Genomic DNA, 15,905 nt, shown 5'->3' on the forward strand with positions numbered 1-15,905 from the left:
TCTACAGCCAATGACGCACTGTTTAAAAAAGAAATAAATAAAAAAAGCATACACTAAAAAAATCTGCGAGACTGCAAAAAATGAACTATTATTACCAGGAACCACTGTAGAGGAATCCTTTTACTGTTGGGGGTGGAAAGTAAAGCAATATTCAGAGATGTTTAATAAAAAGTAGTCATGAGGGGTTTTCTGAACATTCAATTGCCGCTCTTCTTGTTGGTTTTAATTTGTGCTTTTGTTTGTCAGGATTGTACAACAGTTTCTTGCTGGTCTTTTTGCCAACTCTGGAGTGCCTGGCTCACCTCCCCTGTCATGGTAAGTAATGTTACGCTACGATTACCATACAGTGGTACAAATACTTCTTTTCTCTTCACTCTTGGTGTCCCTGATCTCTTTCAGGACAGGGATGCTGCACTCCAACCCCGGGGATTACGCATGGGGGCAAGGAGGGTTAGATGCAGTGATAACACAGGTAAACCACAGTTTTCTTTTACACGTGTGTCACTTTTTAACAGTTCAGTTTACACATGTGTCATTGTAGTTACTAGGTCAGCTGGAGAACACAGGACCTCCTCCAGCTGAGAAAGAAAAAATCTCTTCACTCCCAACTGTCAATATATCTCAGGAACAAGCAGGTAGATCACAACTCAGCACCAGCTTTCACTTTTTCAATTCATTGTTTTGTTGTTGTGATGTACAAACAACGTCGCTGACACGATCTGAAAACAACTTCAGTTTCTTAATACGTTTGTTCAATTTGATAAATCACCAAACAGCTATAATTTAAAGGATAAAAACAAACCAGACTCTTCTAGCCTTTTGTTGCATCACCATCAGCTGTAAATCTAGCAAATCTGCAAATTAGGTTCTCCAAAGCAGCACATGTGAGGCCTGTCCACAGTTCTCCAGAGACTATCTGCATGATCTAGAGGAGAATGGATATGTCATGTGGTCAGATGAAACTGAAATGAAACTCTTTGATTTAAAAAAAAAAAAAACTTTCTGTGTTTAGAGGGGAAAATTGCATAGTTGAAACCCAATACCCACTGTGAAACATGGGGGTGGAAACATTATGGTTTGGGTCTACTTTTTTGTCAAGAGACAGGACAACTGATCCATAATAATGAAAGTATGAATGGAGCTATGTATGGTGAATTTTGGGGAAATAAAAACCTTCTATCTGTGGTGGCATTGACAATGAAATTTCTGGATCTTCCATCATGCCAATCCAAACACAACACCCGTAATACAAAGGAGTCGATTCATATAAAGCACTTCAAGGTTCTGGAGTGACCTAGCCATTCTTTGGACCTCAATACAATAGAGAATCTGAGGAGATGAAAGTCCTTGTTGCTCAGCAACAACCCCAAACTATCAAAACTCCTGAGAAGATCTTCATGGAAGAATGAACCAAAATAGCAGCTGCAGTGCAAACCTGGTGAAGACCTACAGGAAACCTTTGACCTCTGTCATCAACAGCCGGGGTTACATTAAAGTATTGATGTCAACTTGTGTCTGCTCCATTATACCCAAAAAAATCTTTAAAAATCAATGTGATTTCCTGTATCCATGACGACCGTTACAGACCTCATCATTTTAAGTGGGTCTGACAAATACTTCTTTACTTCACTGTACTTGTTATGGATATGATTTATCTTTTAAAATAGATTTTAAAGACCCACACCAATAAAAATGTGTTGAGATGTTCTTGTAGCATTTATTTTTTCTCACGATGGAGGACATATATAATGAAAACTAAGATTTCTGAGTAGTTCTTTATTCAGATTGTTGCTGTTTGAAAAAGCTCATAGTTGTTGCATAGAAACTACTTTTTTTTTGCTTTACTTACATTTTTATTTCCAGTTAAAGACATGATGTATTTTGTTTGAGGTCAGATTAGTTAATATGTAAGTTAACATCTTTATTAAATCATCTGCAGATTGCTGTATGGAGTGTCCAGTGTGCAAAGAGGACTTCACGGTGGGAGAGCCTGTCAGAAAACTACCCTGCAATCACTTCTTTCATTCAGACTGTATAGTACCATGGCTGGAAATGGTGAGTCACAAACATGAAAGCTTTGAATGTGCATTGATTAAACAGTACAATTTTTGAGAAAATAAAATCAGGATTTGAAAAAACAAATATATATACAAGTCAACGTTTTTCAGATATCTGTGATTAAAAATAGATTTTTTTGTTGTAATTGGTTAAAAGATTATTAAAAATCTGTCAGAAATAGTTTATTGTATCCGTTTCAAAAATTCATCTTAACCAATAAACAGAAAATAAAAAATGAGCCGAGCATCTCTGCAACTCCTCCCTGGAGTCTGTCGGGTAACAAAGCATCAGTCAGTGTCAAATATTTAATAAAAATGTCAACACATACATGAAGCAGAGGAAGTAACCTTCAGTGTTGAAATAAATAGTTTCTCTGTCATTAAATAACAACAAGTCCAAGTCCTGACTTTGATTAAATCCAAGCAATAAAGTAAGTGTCATAAACAATGCATCAAATGAACTTCTTTGTCATAAAGTTAACACTGAATGAATGAATGTGTGCAGAACTGAACCGCTGCTGATGTTGTTTGGGTTGTTGACACGGGCCTCTATGGTCACATGACTATCAGTTACATGAGAGGTCAGAGGTCAGATCTTGTCTGGCTCAACTTTAGTATTGAATGTCTGAGTTTAATATTTAAAGTATTCATGTATGCATGAATTGCGTACATTTATATGAGGTTTAGTTTATAAATCTACATTTTAAAGGTGTGTTTTATTAATTGTTTTACCTTTTAGGAAATATTTATTGTTTAAAACTTTTAAGATTTAATTCAAACACCTTAATATGTCAGATTTCTTTTTATTTTCTGCTTGACTTGGTCATACATTATCAGTGTTTCTTTATCTGTTATATAAAGAAGTGTGATTACTGTGTTAAAGGGTAACACAACAGAACAGTTTGGAGGCTGGCTCCTCTCTCAGCTCAAATTTAAAAAATGGAGGGGCCTCTGGCGCCGTTCAAGATGGCGCCAGAAACAATCTCTAGCCGGAAGTGAAAGTTTTGCAACTTAAAGCAGAAATGTCCTAAACTTTAGGAAACCCTTTCAAAAGTGATATTTTAAAAGCTTTTCAGAACTATCAGCTTTTAAGCTTGTAAATGTGAATAAACTTTAACCGTTGAGCAGTTTAATGTTCAAGATGAGCTTCAAATGGGACAGAGAACGTTTCGGTTGAGGACTTTCAGCCAATGATTTCGGGCGCACAATTGCATTTTTTTTTTTTTTTGCGGCCTGCTCCAGCAAAGAGAGGGACTTCCGGCTATTAATTTTCGAGCTCCATATTTTTCCTCTGTGGCCAGATTATCTTGAAAAAACGGGGCAGCTGAGCGTAGGAGGTGTGGTTTGGATCTGTGATTGACTGAGGTTAGCTTGAGGTAACGTCACTCTGTGACTTCAATATGGAGACTGGTACAGAGCAGTATTTCCACAGAACTTTCTTTAGAGGATTTCTCTCCTCCACCTGATCGCGAGGCAGACGCTCATGATCCAGACCAGAGGTCTGCAAACTTCGATTCTGAAAGAATCATTTGGTCCAGTTTCTTACAGACCAAAACCAATTAAGAGCCACAAAGTCAATGTTTAGAAAAATGCACTTTATCTATGTTTTTGTAGCCATTTATTTATATAAAATATATTTTAAATAATTATAATAATTGAATTAATATAATTGCTTTTCTACAACCAATTTAACTTCTTTTATTTTTGACAGCAGCACATAAGTTCCCTTAAAAATAAACCAAACTATGTCAAATAAGCAAAAAAGTCAAATCAAACATGTTATTTTCTATTTTAGGGACTTTGGTGGGTTCTATCCATTTCATCCTTTTTGCTATTGAATATAAACAGGATAACACTTGAGTATAATGTATTTTTTTTTAATAAATCTATATGTACTCTAATAATAAATCACTCTCACTATTATTTTTCTCAGTTATATGACATGTTAAATTTTAAAATTACAAAACTTGATAAAGGAAAATAAATTAACTATAAACATATTATTTATGGAAATTGTTAGCATTTTAATTCAAAGCCAAAGAGCCACAATGGAGGGATGAAGGAGCCGCATAAAGGAGAACAGTGTCTGAGTGGTAAAATGAAGCTAGCATCATAGCTGATAAAGGCTAACGTATTAAGCAAACAATCCCAAATGAAACGTTCATCCTTCCAAGTCCACTGGAAAGTGGTTCAAGCCAGTAGATATTTGACAACTGAAGGGAAAACGCCTACGAACCATGCTATAGCTGACACGATAACGACCGACTGTTACAGAATCAAAGATGGGCGTGGGATGTGGGACATACACCAATTGACCAACCACAAAAATCGACTGTAATTCCTCGTTTCAACCTGTAGGGGGCAGCACACAAAGTCTCAGACTATAATTTTAGAAATCAAACCATTTTTTCTTAAATTGTCAAAAATGTGGCAAGAATCAACAGACAGCACTTTTAAAGCCCCATTTATAGAGGTCAAAAGACAAAACAAGTCGATTTACTGTTTGGTTGCCCTTTAAGGAAGGATGTTTTTGGGTTCAAATTCCTCTCGTATATAGCAGAAAACATCAGTGAGTTAATGTTCACTTTTTTTATCCTAATGTGTGTGCAGCACGACACGTGTCCGGTGTGTAGGATGAGTTTGAGTGGAGAAGACAGCAGCCAGCCCCAGTCAGAGTCCCCGTCGCTCCCCACGGACCCCCGCACACAGGAGAGATGGTCTTTCTGAGACAGCCGTCCCACCAACATGCTCCTCACTTCCCTTTTGTTCATCTCTTTCAATCATTTCACTCTGACCTTTTTGTACTTTTTATTTTCTATTTTTAATGCTCTCCTCAAGTCATGTTCTTTACAGATGTCTTAATAATGCATTACGGTTCGTCGAATCCCTTTTGACGAACCCACTTAGCTCATTTTATCTGTTTCTACCGCTAAATCAAACCACAACTTTGTTTAAATATACAACGCTCATCACTATGAGTAAAGAAAAAAGCCAGATTTGATATCAAACAGCATGAACTGTCTTCACACACATCTAATGAAGCCTGCAGCTGAGCCTCGACCGGTGGGACGATTCCACAACACCTCACGCTCAAACTGAACTCGGTGATGTGCTTTGTTTCATTTAAAAAAAAAAAAAAGTTCCAGTTTCTGTATCGACAACACTTTTGACTCTTTGATATTTGGGAAGAAATGACAGGAAGGGAGTCGTTGAAACCTTCCAGAACGTTCCAAATCCGCACCAGCGAGGGGGCGAAATCCTTCCTCCTCTTATCTGATCTCATCCGATCTTTCAAGTTCCACCGCTCCCACTTTTTCTAGTGTATATATTACGAAGAGATGGCATTCCTCTGTCATTTTATTCTTCAGTTTGACCTCAACTTCACATTTTTATCACTTAACCTTTTTGATGTAAATAATTTTAGTCCAGCCAATTTAAGGTTTGCAGAGTAAAGAAACAAAGTGGAGAACGGAGATGCAAATGTGAAATACCTGGTTATCGAGCTGTATATTATATATATGAAAAATGTCTATGATGTTAATAAATTGACAAACTAATGGTTTACTTTTATTGCTCACGTTGTGTTCAATACAATCATTTTTGAAGCATTTTTTGTTTTCAAAAATCAAACAATTAGAAATTCTGTACATCACTGCAGTGAAATGATTTTGGCCATTATTTAAATAAAAAATATATTATGATTCTTGTGCAAAATCAAATTAAAGCTTAGAAGAACATGAATTAAAGTAAAGTAGATCTTTTTTTTTTCCTGAGGGTTAACGCGTGTTCCAGGCGAGAGTGAGTATGGAGTGAGCCGGAGCGGTGCAGGGAATGTAGCCCACAGCCGGATCCCACACTTCAAACTGGATTTCGGACGAAGCCCTGCCCAACACACAAAAAAACAGTTCAGTTTTTATCTCTTAAAGTCCCCCCACAACAGGAGTCTGCAACCTTCAACTCTGAAAGAGCCATTTGGGTTGATTTCTAACTGCCTACAACCCAGTAGGATCCACAAAGTCTCCCTAAATCCTTAAAAAAATAACAATTATTTGTATTTATGCTGTTGTTACAATGATAAGCATAAATGAACTGTTCGTTTTCCATGAATAAAACACAAATATTAAAAGAAAATAGACTTTTTTTAACTTTTGACAGAAGTTCCTTTCAAAATAAAAGACACCCTGTCACATATGATCCTCTTAATGCAGTAAAAGTAGTAGTGGCAAGTGTAATATTAGCACTGAATAAAGAAAAATATGGAATTTCACTTTTGTTGGTGCATCTCTGCCAGAAATATAAATCTAACAAAAACCAAAATGAAATCTGAGCTTATTAATATGCCATATTTTTCAAACACATACAAAAAAAAGAAAATGTACTTTATAATACGATAATAGTAGATGTGCCTAATGACATCCATTGATTTTTTTTATTTTTTATTTTTTTGTAGTACAGGACAGGATGCACAAAAATGTGTCAAAATGTTGCAGTTTACCTTGTGACACGCACTCTTTAAACCAGTTTGAGTTAGTTTTTATTCCATCCTTTACTATTTTCTCACTTTTTACTTTATGGTTACCTCTTAACATTTATAATTGTTTTTAATTTTTCTTTAATAAAAGAGCTCCTGCCCTATACATTTTTTTTAATAAAAAAAAAAAAAAACGTTCCCATTAGTGTTTTAATTATGATTATGAAGTTTTTAACCAAATTCCCACAACCTAAATGTCTTAAAAAGCCATTTTTCATGTTGATCTGAAGCTTCTATTTCTAAAATCTCCTCTGAGGGGGCGTGGCTTATCATCTCCACTGAACGGTGGGGACTTTAAACCCTTTAACATCAGAGCTCTAGTGGTTATGGTCTTTAAATTACTGCTACTTTTCAACGGATCACCATCATTCCAGTAGATTTTGAAGGAGAAAAGCGGCGAGAGTGAGACTTTGATCGCGTTAACGGTTATAATTTTACAGTTTGTCAAAGATTTATCGTTTAAGGTGTTGAAGAATCCTACTTGTTGAGTACGATGAGAACCACAGAGCTGTCCGGTCTGACGAAGGCCGAGTACCCCAGCTCCGTCTTCCCACTGGGAGACACGCCCACTCTCTGAGACTCCTCCCACAGGAACTTGCTGTGGAAACATGGAGGATTTGATGAAAGCGAGATCCTGGAAAGCGATCCGTTCAAAGTCCAAACTACCTGAAGTGAGCCATGCTGTAAAAAGAAGGCTGTTTATAGAAGACGTCCCGCTTTGCGTCCACCACGATTGGGCTGTCCACAAAGTTTTTCACCCAGTTCGGTCCACCAGTCGGGTCCAGTGCGAGATTCCAGTCGGTCCAGCCGACAACGTGGTGGTTTAAGTCCTGAAATGGGAAAATGGCGCCCACATTTTTAAAAATCTAAAGACTAAAGTTTCACAAATTCAGTCTTTATTCATGCAAAACTAGACTGAAAGGAAACACAAAAACACCAGTTCCAGCTTGTTTTGCTTCCCTGCAGGGGCGTTCTGAAGTGCAACATGGTGCAGCTTGTAAGCAGCATGGAGGCAGGTGACTCACCTTTCCAGAACAGCTCTCAGCATGTCAGCCTCACATCTGCTGCACTCAACCAGCTAAAGATGAGGCAATCTCACCTCTATAATGTCGTGAGCGTACTGTTCAGCTCTGTTCCAGCTGCCCAGCTTCACTCCTCTGTCAGGTGAGATCCAGCCAGCGCACGCCTCGGTGCCGAACAGGTAATACTCCGGATAGAGTTGATGAGTCATCCCTAAGCTGATATCTGCTGGGACCAAACTGTCCATGTACCAGTGGACCGCCACGCCGTGGATGTATCGACCAGCATGAACGTCGTTTAGGACCTGAAGAAGAAAAACAACATTTAGAATTTTTTAGGACCCTCAGTCTGGATAAAACAAACTACAGCACAAATACAGCAGGGGTTTCGAACTCATACAAGGGGCCAAAATCCAAAACACACCTTAGGTCGCGGGCCAAACAGGATAAACATTTATTGAACACTCTAAAACTATAGTTTTAAAACTTACAAAAAGTAACTTTTTAACATAATTTTGAACTAGATATATAGCATTACCTGCAATAATGCTAGTGTGAATGCTGTAAGTTGAATTTGGCCCCTGAAGATACTAATGCTGATAGCTGAAGATGCTGAAATCAATAGATAAAAACCCTGAAGCTAACAGCTAAAGAATGCTGAAGCTAATAGCCAGCTAAAATATTAGCTAAATGCCAAATTAGCCTAAAAACAAACAAACAAAAAAAATGTAGGTTTGCCAAAACAGCTAGCATATGGCTGAAATATTAGCTAAACTCCAAAACAGCCTAAAAAATGGAAAAAGCCTAAATTAGCCAAAACAGCTAGCATGTTGCTAAAATTTTAGCTAAGGTCCTAAATAGCCTAAAAAAATATTGCCAAAATAGTGCAAATAGCTAGCAGAATGCTAATTTTTGAAACTTTAAAACTGTAACTTTTCAACATAATTATGACTAATAAAAAGGCAGGAATATTATTCCAGAATAAATCAACGTAAACCTTCAATATTCATCCCGGCCGGATCCGGCCCCCGGGCCTTGACTTTGATACATGTGCTATACAGTGTTAAAAAGTAATATTTTCTTTAAAAGAAAATTCTTTTGTTTCACAAAAATAATTACTTATTCATAAAAAAGGTGTTCATTTAAGTAAAAAAACTATTACTTAAGGCCAAAACCTCCTTTTAATGACGCCCTCTGATGAATTTTTTTTTTTTTGTGTTTTTAACAACTTTTTGCTGTAGCATTTTTGTATATTCAAAAAAGGGCTTAAATTGGAATATTTTAGTATTAATCTATTCATATTTTTGTGAATCAAGACCAGATTAAAACATATTTGGAAAACATTTTTTGAAAAACATTTATAATTTCTATTTCAAGTGAGCAATTATTGTTGCTAGGCAGATCAGTTGTAGGACAAATCTTGCAGAAATGTTTTATTTCTGTTTTTTAACAATGGAAGTGTCTCTTTTGTGAGTAACAAACCAGTCTAGACTGAGCATTACATCATTCCTCAAGTTGATTCCTATCAGCTGAGCTATTCTCTATCAGCTTTTAGCTGATCTCCAATGATTTAACCTTTTCACCATAAAATGTATATTTATAAGCTTGATTGTATCACATATTTTGGTCCTGTTTAAATTAAAAAAACAGAAAAAAATCCTCTCCTTGCTTTTCTATTTTTACTGGTTTCTTTTAGAGATCTCACACCTCCAGCACCAGTGTTACTGCAGGTAAAAAGAAACTGTCAGGCACAACCTTCCCACGACTTTCTCCTTGTCCCTGCACTCACCACTTTGGCCCAGTAAGGAAGCAGCAGGCGGCTGTCATCCAGCAGGAGGACGTGAGTGTGTGGGTACGCAGAGGCGTGCAGGGCGGGGCCCAGGTCCAGAGCCACCCAGTCCCTCTGCTCTTCTGCAGTGAAACCCAGAGCCTGGAAGCTGCAATGACAGAGACCGTCCTCAGACTCCTGCAGCATTAAAAACAAAGCAAAGGCAAATATTTCCCGGTCTAAAAATCCCCAATAAACCCCGAAGACTCCAGACCTGTAGTTCGTCATCCGTCCTGCAGAGGGCTCATTTCCAGTAGTCACAGCCCAGAAGGTGAGGTTATATTTAGCATACTCCTCCAGGAATCTATGATGATGAATTAAAGCACTCATCAGAACACATTTATCTTATGTGTATGCACCTGCACTTTAAAGTCACCTGATATAGTACTGAGCCCATGTTTTATGCTCCTTCCCTCCAGGCTGGCCCTTCAGGGAGCCTTTTCCTATGAGGGCGCCGTTAGTTTTCATCCAGCTGGGGGCGCTCCAAGCACTAGCCAAGAGGGAGAGGGGCAGAGGAGATAAGGCCTGCGCACGCTGCAGGAGAGGGATCTGAAACCAGGAGGAAAGAAAAAATAAATAAATAAAAGGAAGAAGTGATTATAGAGACTTGAGTTTATGCATAAAAGAGAAGAGAGGGACACCTTCATGTGAATGTCCTCAGGGGCCAAGGTGAAATTTTCCAGGTTGTAGTCTCCAGGTGTGTCAGCGTAGGTGTAGAGGCGGGTGGAGAAGTCACAGCTGGCCATGGGGACGCGCACGACCGTATAGCCGATGCCTACGACAAAGGAAAGCTATATGCTTCAATCATAAATCGGAGGAAAGATGTGAGGAAAGTTACAGCAAATCACACTTTTAAAGACCCACTCCAATGAAAATCCTGTTTTTAGCATGTTTTGTGGGATTTTTGTTAAATATATGAAGAAATTTAAGCTAAAAAAATGCATTTTTTTTAATAAGGAGCAGGAGGGAAATGTTGATAGAAAAAGCTTGTAGCAGTGATGTAGAAACTACAACGACAAGCCACAAGATCCCTGCTCTGCTCCATTCTGATGAGATCCATTAACGTCTTCGTTTTCCTCGTACAAATTAGGGTCAAAAACGGTACAGCCTGATTGCTACTATATTGCTCACCGCTTGAGTTGCACCCGTAATATTAGAGGAGCAGTAAGCTAGCAAGGGAGAGTATTAAAAAGTAGGGCTGGGTATTAACTATAATTTACAGAAAAGATTCAATTCGATTCACAAAAGACATTTTTGTTTTATTCTTTCAATTTGTCTACTCAATTCAATTTTGAGTTTACACATTTATACACATTTGTTTAAAAATCCATTAATAATCTACTCTGAGTTTTGAATATATTTCTATTAATCTGATAAAGTTCACTGTAAAATGTATTAGTGAATAATAAGATTGTTAATAGCATACAGTGTTACATTCTCAAAAGGAGAAGTTCTAACAAAAATGTTCAGATCAGTAACATTTGTAAAGATTGTTCTGCTTCTCCTGGAGGGCGTTCCAGTTTGGCCACTAGGTGGCGATCACGCTATAGCAGCTCACCTTACTCCAGAAGAAGTAGAAATTTTGAGCAAAAGACTGTGCTTTGGACCACAAATGGTTACTTTAAAAAAATGTTTCCTTAAAAGAGTTTGGAAAATTCATGCCTGACATTGTATAAAGATGTTCATTTAGTCAGCAATATATGTTTACATCGACAAATCATTAGCATTAGCCGTCCTAAGGGAAATTCCATTAAACGTTAGCATCAAGCTAGCTGACTTTAGCTTTATGTGTGAAATCGATTTATATTTTAATGAAAAGATAATTGATCTGTTAAGCTTAAATCGATTAATCGATTTTATAACCCAGCCCTATTAAAAATAGGGGATGGCGGGTTTTAGAAAACGACAAGTTTTTAAAAATTTATTTGTTAAAAGACTACCGGGAACACTTTTAAAAGATGATTGGAGTTGGACTTTAAACCAAAGATCCAGTTTTGTTTTCAGTTACTGCAGCACTAAAAAGAGAATTCAGCTCTGCTGTTATCATAAAAAACACACTGATTTGAGAGTCGGGTTTTTCCAAATATGTGACCTCGGGCTGACTCGGTGGAAAAAGAACTTCTGCTGTGCCGAAACCACAAAAAGAACGCGTGCTTTCAAGACAGCAGCACGCTCAGACCGTACCGTCGCTGGAGAAGTACTGTCGAAGCAGCTGCTCCTGCGCGCCAGCAGAAAGAGACAAAATGTTGATGGCTGCTGCATCTGTCATCGCTCCACCGAATCCCATAATCCTTTGAAACTTCTGGTGTGGAACAATAGTCAGTCTGAGGCCTGAAAGTGCATAGATTCATGTGAGTGTGGTTACTCCTCCACCACCTCCAAACAGACTGCTTCTCCCGGCCTCACCTGCTCCAGTGCTGTTCACCTGGATCTGACCCTGGCTGGCCTCCAGCCTGCTGCCCGCCATGCTGCTCAGGTAGGAGGAGAAGTGCCCCACTGGAGGCAAGTTCCCCGGCCCAATGCTGTCACAGTGAGTGGAGTTACACTCACACACAATAGAATCATGGCCAAAGTTTCTAGGAACACATTTGGAGCTTCCTGGATGAAGAAAACAGCATATTTATTTATGTTTACTTAAATAAATAATGTGTTTTTGTTTACATTACAAACCTGAACAAAGGATCACTTCTGTTGCAATGAAAATAGCCAGCAAAAACACAAACGATGGCAACAAAAACCCCATTTTATCTGCAAATAAAACAAGTAAAACGATAAGACAGTAGTTTGACAAAACTGTCACAAGAAGTGTTAGGAAATCTACCTGCAGCAACGATCCACGGCTGTTTACTAAGTATAAATAAACGACTTATGTCATCATCATATTTAGGAATTCAGTCAGGAACCTCGGCATGTCCCGAAGGTGAAAGTCCGGGTTACTATCCCTTGTTTCTGAAGTGTGTCTCAGCTTCCCCATGGAGTTCCTTGCTCACGGTCACGTGACATGGAACTCGTCATGTGACCATCAAGAGCGTAGTTTCCTCCGCCTATCCGCCAGGTGGTGCTGTTTTCTCCAACGAGGTTAAAAACAAAATTCAATAAACGCATGTGTATTTTAAAACTTTACAATAAAATAGCAGAGCGTCGTGCAAAACATGTTACGTACACCCACTAAATAAATGTAAATATATTCAGAAAAATCGTGTAAAGTTATGGTATACAGCTTACATTTCAGTAAGTTGTAAATAAAAGCGTTTTATTTATTTTTTTTTCTCAAAAAAACTCGAAAATGTGTGCTGTGCTCCTACACTGCTTTGAGTTAGGACTTCTTTAGGCCACCATTAAATCCCTCCAGTCAAATACGAAGTGTCGCCCTATAAATACAAAGCTAAATAGATGTAAACACTGGGTTTGTGTAACGTTACAAGTAGTTACAATAATTTAAAACGTTTTTATTAAAATATACAATGTAATGAGATGAATAAAATTTAGGTTTTTATTTATTTGACATATATTAGTTTGATTAATATATCTTAGTAAAATCTTAGTTTTGTTGATTTACTGTATATGAATAAATATATAATTACTCATATTTTCAATAGCAGTATTTTATGTTTATTTAAGGCAGGTTTCAATAAGTTAAGCTTCTGTCTGCATCTTTTGAAACTTGTTCTGCATTATAGTAATGGTATTGTTATTGTAGCCATTATTACTTTCATCTTCAAGTTTGCATCATATATGGTACAATAAATAACATGTTGGAAACAACTAAAAAATGAAGAAATATTCCAAAATTAATTGAACTTTTTTTTTAGAAGCAAAGATTACACTCATGTGAGGCTTATGCAAATGTAAAGTGTTGCACTAACACCAAATATACTTTCAGTGTGTATCAAATGTTGCCCGTTTACCTATTTAGTAAATCAACTGACATTTTTCTTAAATATTTTATTATCAAACAAATGCATGGAGCTATAAAACACAGTGACATCGATGTTACATGAAGACATGGATATCTGAATGCATATGCGTTTATTCTGATACAGAGACATTTACATGTTCACATCTGTGACAAACAGTCAAGTTTCTATAAGAAGCTGCAGAGTCTGTCAAACATGGTGGGATTCCTGTTGCTCAGGAAGATCAGCTCTTTCTTCCCTTCTTCTGTTCCACCTGATGGAAAACAAACAAAAAGTAAAACACGAAAATGAACCGATAATTACATATTACCAGGCTTTATTTCATCTCTTACTCTGCGAATGCTGCAGCCAGTTACGGTCTGTATAGTAGAGGTAGCAGCTCTCAAACTCCTTCTCGCTGTAGTTGGGCACTGACAGAGGGATGAATGGATCCATGCTGTCAAACCCCCTCTGATGAGCAAAGCACAGCATGTTAAAGGGCGAAACACCCGACCTGCTGGAACAAGACTGCTGTACCCAACATGCACTGATCAAAAATTCAGGAAAAATAAAGAGCACAACACATCTTTTTATACGCCTCAACAAGTGCAAAAATAAATATGTATAGAGTTCAGATGCACAGAGAGAAAAGAAAAATCAATAATGAATATATTAAATAGGAAGACGTGCATTAAAAAGATTCAATTTAAAGTCAAGCCCACACATACTCTGGGGGGGTTGACCTTCCTTTCAGTACAATGATATCATTGCAGTCAAGAGCAAAGTAGAAGACGTGGGTGACGAGGACGGATTGACGAGTCCATTAAGTTAAGTGATACTCTGCTGTGCACGGAGCACAACAACTCCTTACTGAATAACAAGAATCTCTTCTTAGAAAAGAAAAGAAATACTGGAAAAATAAAATGATGTTTATGATTATTGAAAAGGTTTTGCTACCAAACAACAAAGAAATGATTAATGTGTAATTATCTGACTGCAGGTAAAATATCCTGCATTAGAAGCAGTTTTTAAAAGTGTTGGGCTGCAAAGGTAAATATGATCTAACCTCTCCCAGCAGCTCCTGGGGTAAGTAAGCAGACTTTGAAGTGTAAAGAGATCCCGTCTGAGACAGCGTGGTGATGATGGCTCCTCCGATCTGAGTCAAAAACGGAAAATTAACAAAAGATAATGTAAAAAATGTTAAGAAAATTCAGCTTAAAATTCAATTTCTGAGTATTTATATATTCAAATCATTGCAAACCAGGAGCAGATGGACAGAGGGCTGTAAGCTAGTGGGAGAGCATGTAAACATATGGGTGGTGGGAAGTGGGGGTGGGCTTGCTCTGCACCTCATTGAGGTGAATTTCTTATGAATTCCTGCCACTCTATAGAAACTATGTCCATGAACAGCAAAATCATAATAAAAAGACAGCTGAGAACGCTTTTATAATATATCAAAGATGATCAGAGGGGTATTTAAGCAACTTTTGGCAGCTGTGTTCTACTAACCCAGTCATTTTTTAACAACTTCCTCAGGTTATAAACCAGTGTAAGCTCTTCTGGATCCACCTGTTATCAGAGAAGAGAAAAAAAAAACAAATCACATAAGACTTCCTATCTGAGTCTCACACGACAGCTTATAGAAAGTGTTTTCTCACCGCGCTCTTATCCTCCTTCTTAATGGTAGACTTTCCCCACAGGGCATTGACACCATCCACTGCCACAGCCAAGCGAAAGTTGCCCTCCGGGTGTCCGCTTTGCTGCCTGAGCTCCTTCATCACTGCTGCTACCACATCGCTGCTGCTCTTCACACGAGATATGCCCTGCAGCAAAACAAACACCGGCAGAGGGATCACTGTGAGTGCTGAAAGGGAAATCCAACAGCAGTGTTAAAAAAAAACAGAACTATATAAAGGAATCAAAACTGTTAAAGTACAGATGATGAAACTGTGGTAAATTAAATTAGGGAAAACAAGCTTAGCCTTATACAATAGCTAAAGCGTGCAGTGAAACAGGAAATGTGAAGAAAAGAGGGGAACGTTTTTGCACCTACTTGATCGACAAGCTCCCCGAGTGGACGCCCCCCTTCTGTGCTCTCCCTCTTCGTCCACACGTAGCGATGCTTAATTTTGATCTGAGGAGAACACAAATCAATTAAAAAAAAAATCCCCAAACAAACAAAAGGTAAGTGCTTCAAAGCAATGTGACTCAGTTATGTTGGTTTTACGATATCTCAAGGGAGGAGATATTAAAGTTCATGATTTGGATCACTGCTCCCAACTTAAATGAGCTTAAGTTTAAAGTATATGTGGATGCTCGGATGTAAACTCAGAAAAACACCCCAAAATCTGAGCATCCACTCACAGTATGTTGAAGATATTCTGATTAAAAAATGAAATCGATACACATTTTCAAACTAACATTTCCTCTTAAAAGTAAATGTGTCAAACCAAAAATGACATTTTTATAAGAAAATCTTATTTTCTAATAATGTTTTAGAGTTTTATAAAAGTATTAATTTCAGCCAGAGCTGCTTTGCAAGGAGAATCTTGAAGAATATCAAAGATGTGATAT

The 15,905-nt window shown here is 37.7% G+C and overlaps 3 protein-coding genes across 4 annotated transcripts in view; 1 reads left to right on the forward strand and 2 right to left on the reverse strand.

Annotated features, from left to right (window-relative positions):
• Positions 1-5,621, forward strand: part of rnf115 (ring finger protein 115) — a 10,687-nt gene extending 5,066 nt beyond the window's left edge. Inside the window, exons 5-9 of the mRNA XM_024267226.2 lie at positions 247-315; positions 400-472; positions 542-635; positions 1,940-2,055; positions 4,668-5,621. Coding sequence (XP_024122994.1) covers positions 247-315; positions 400-472; positions 542-635; positions 1,940-2,055; positions 4,668-4,784 — 469 coding nt within the window. The 3' untranslated portion in view covers positions 4,785-5,621. The remainder of the gene's footprint in view (positions 1-246; positions 316-399; positions 473-541; positions 636-1,939; positions 2,056-4,667) is intronic.
• On the reverse strand, positions 5,612-12,434 carry gba (glucosidase, beta, acid). The gene is made up of 12 exons (XM_024267225.2): positions 12,257-12,434; positions 12,106-12,183; positions 11,842-12,033; positions 11,620-11,766; positions 10,077-10,210; positions 9,812-9,984; positions 9,650-9,739; positions 9,397-9,544; positions 7,688-7,912; positions 7,255-7,418; positions 7,070-7,186; positions 5,612-5,939 (listed from the first exon to the last, which is right to left on the reverse strand). Exons 2-12 carry the CDS (start codon positions 12,176-12,178, stop codon positions 5,834-5,836), a joined length of 1,569 nt encoding a protein of 522 aa, XP_024122993.1. The 5' UTR covers positions 12,179-12,183; positions 12,257-12,434; the 3' UTR covers positions 5,612-5,833.
• A 931-nt stretch (positions 12,435-13,365) lies between these two features.
• The window catches only part of dap3 (death associated protein 3), a 5,052-nt gene continuing 2,512 nt past the window's right edge, over positions 13,366-15,905 (reverse strand). For both annotated transcript variants that reach the window (XM_024268310.2, XM_024268312.2), the window contains exons 8-13: positions 15,385-15,465; positions 14,990-15,154; positions 14,841-14,900; positions 14,398-14,487; positions 13,685-13,802; positions 13,366-13,605 (exon numbers count right to left, since the gene is read on the reverse strand). In XM_024268310.2, coding sequence (XP_024124078.1) covers positions 13,520-13,605; positions 13,685-13,802; positions 14,398-14,487; positions 14,841-14,900; positions 14,990-15,154; positions 15,385-15,465 — 600 coding nt within the window. In that variant the 3' untranslated portion in view covers positions 13,366-13,519. The remainder of the gene's footprint in view (positions 13,606-13,684; positions 13,803-14,397; positions 14,488-14,840; positions 14,901-14,989; positions 15,155-15,384; positions 15,466-15,905) is intronic.

The sequence above is a fragment of the Oryzias melastigma genome, linkage group LG16 (genome assembly GCF_002922805.2).
Source record: "Oryzias melastigma strain HK-1 linkage group LG16, ASM292280v2, whole genome shotgun sequence".
Classification (NCBI taxonomy): domain Eukaryota; kingdom Metazoa; phylum Chordata; class Actinopteri; order Beloniformes; family Adrianichthyidae; genus Oryzias; species Oryzias melastigma.

Excerpts from the sequence above, each read along its gene's own strand:
- gba (XM_024267225.2), bottom strand. The coding sequence starts at position 12,178 with ATGGGGTTTTTGTTGCCATCGTTTGTGTTTTTGCTGGCTATTTTCATT. Across the intron at positions 12,034-12,105 it reads AGAAGTGATCCTTTGTTCAG|GAAGCTCCAAATGTGTTCCT; the intron begins GTTTGTAATGTA and ends TTCTTCATCCAG. Across the intron at positions 7,913-9,396 it reads TTCCTTACTGGGCCAAAGTG|GTCCTAAACGACGTTCATGC; the intron begins GTGAGTGCAGGG and ends TTTCTTCTTCAG.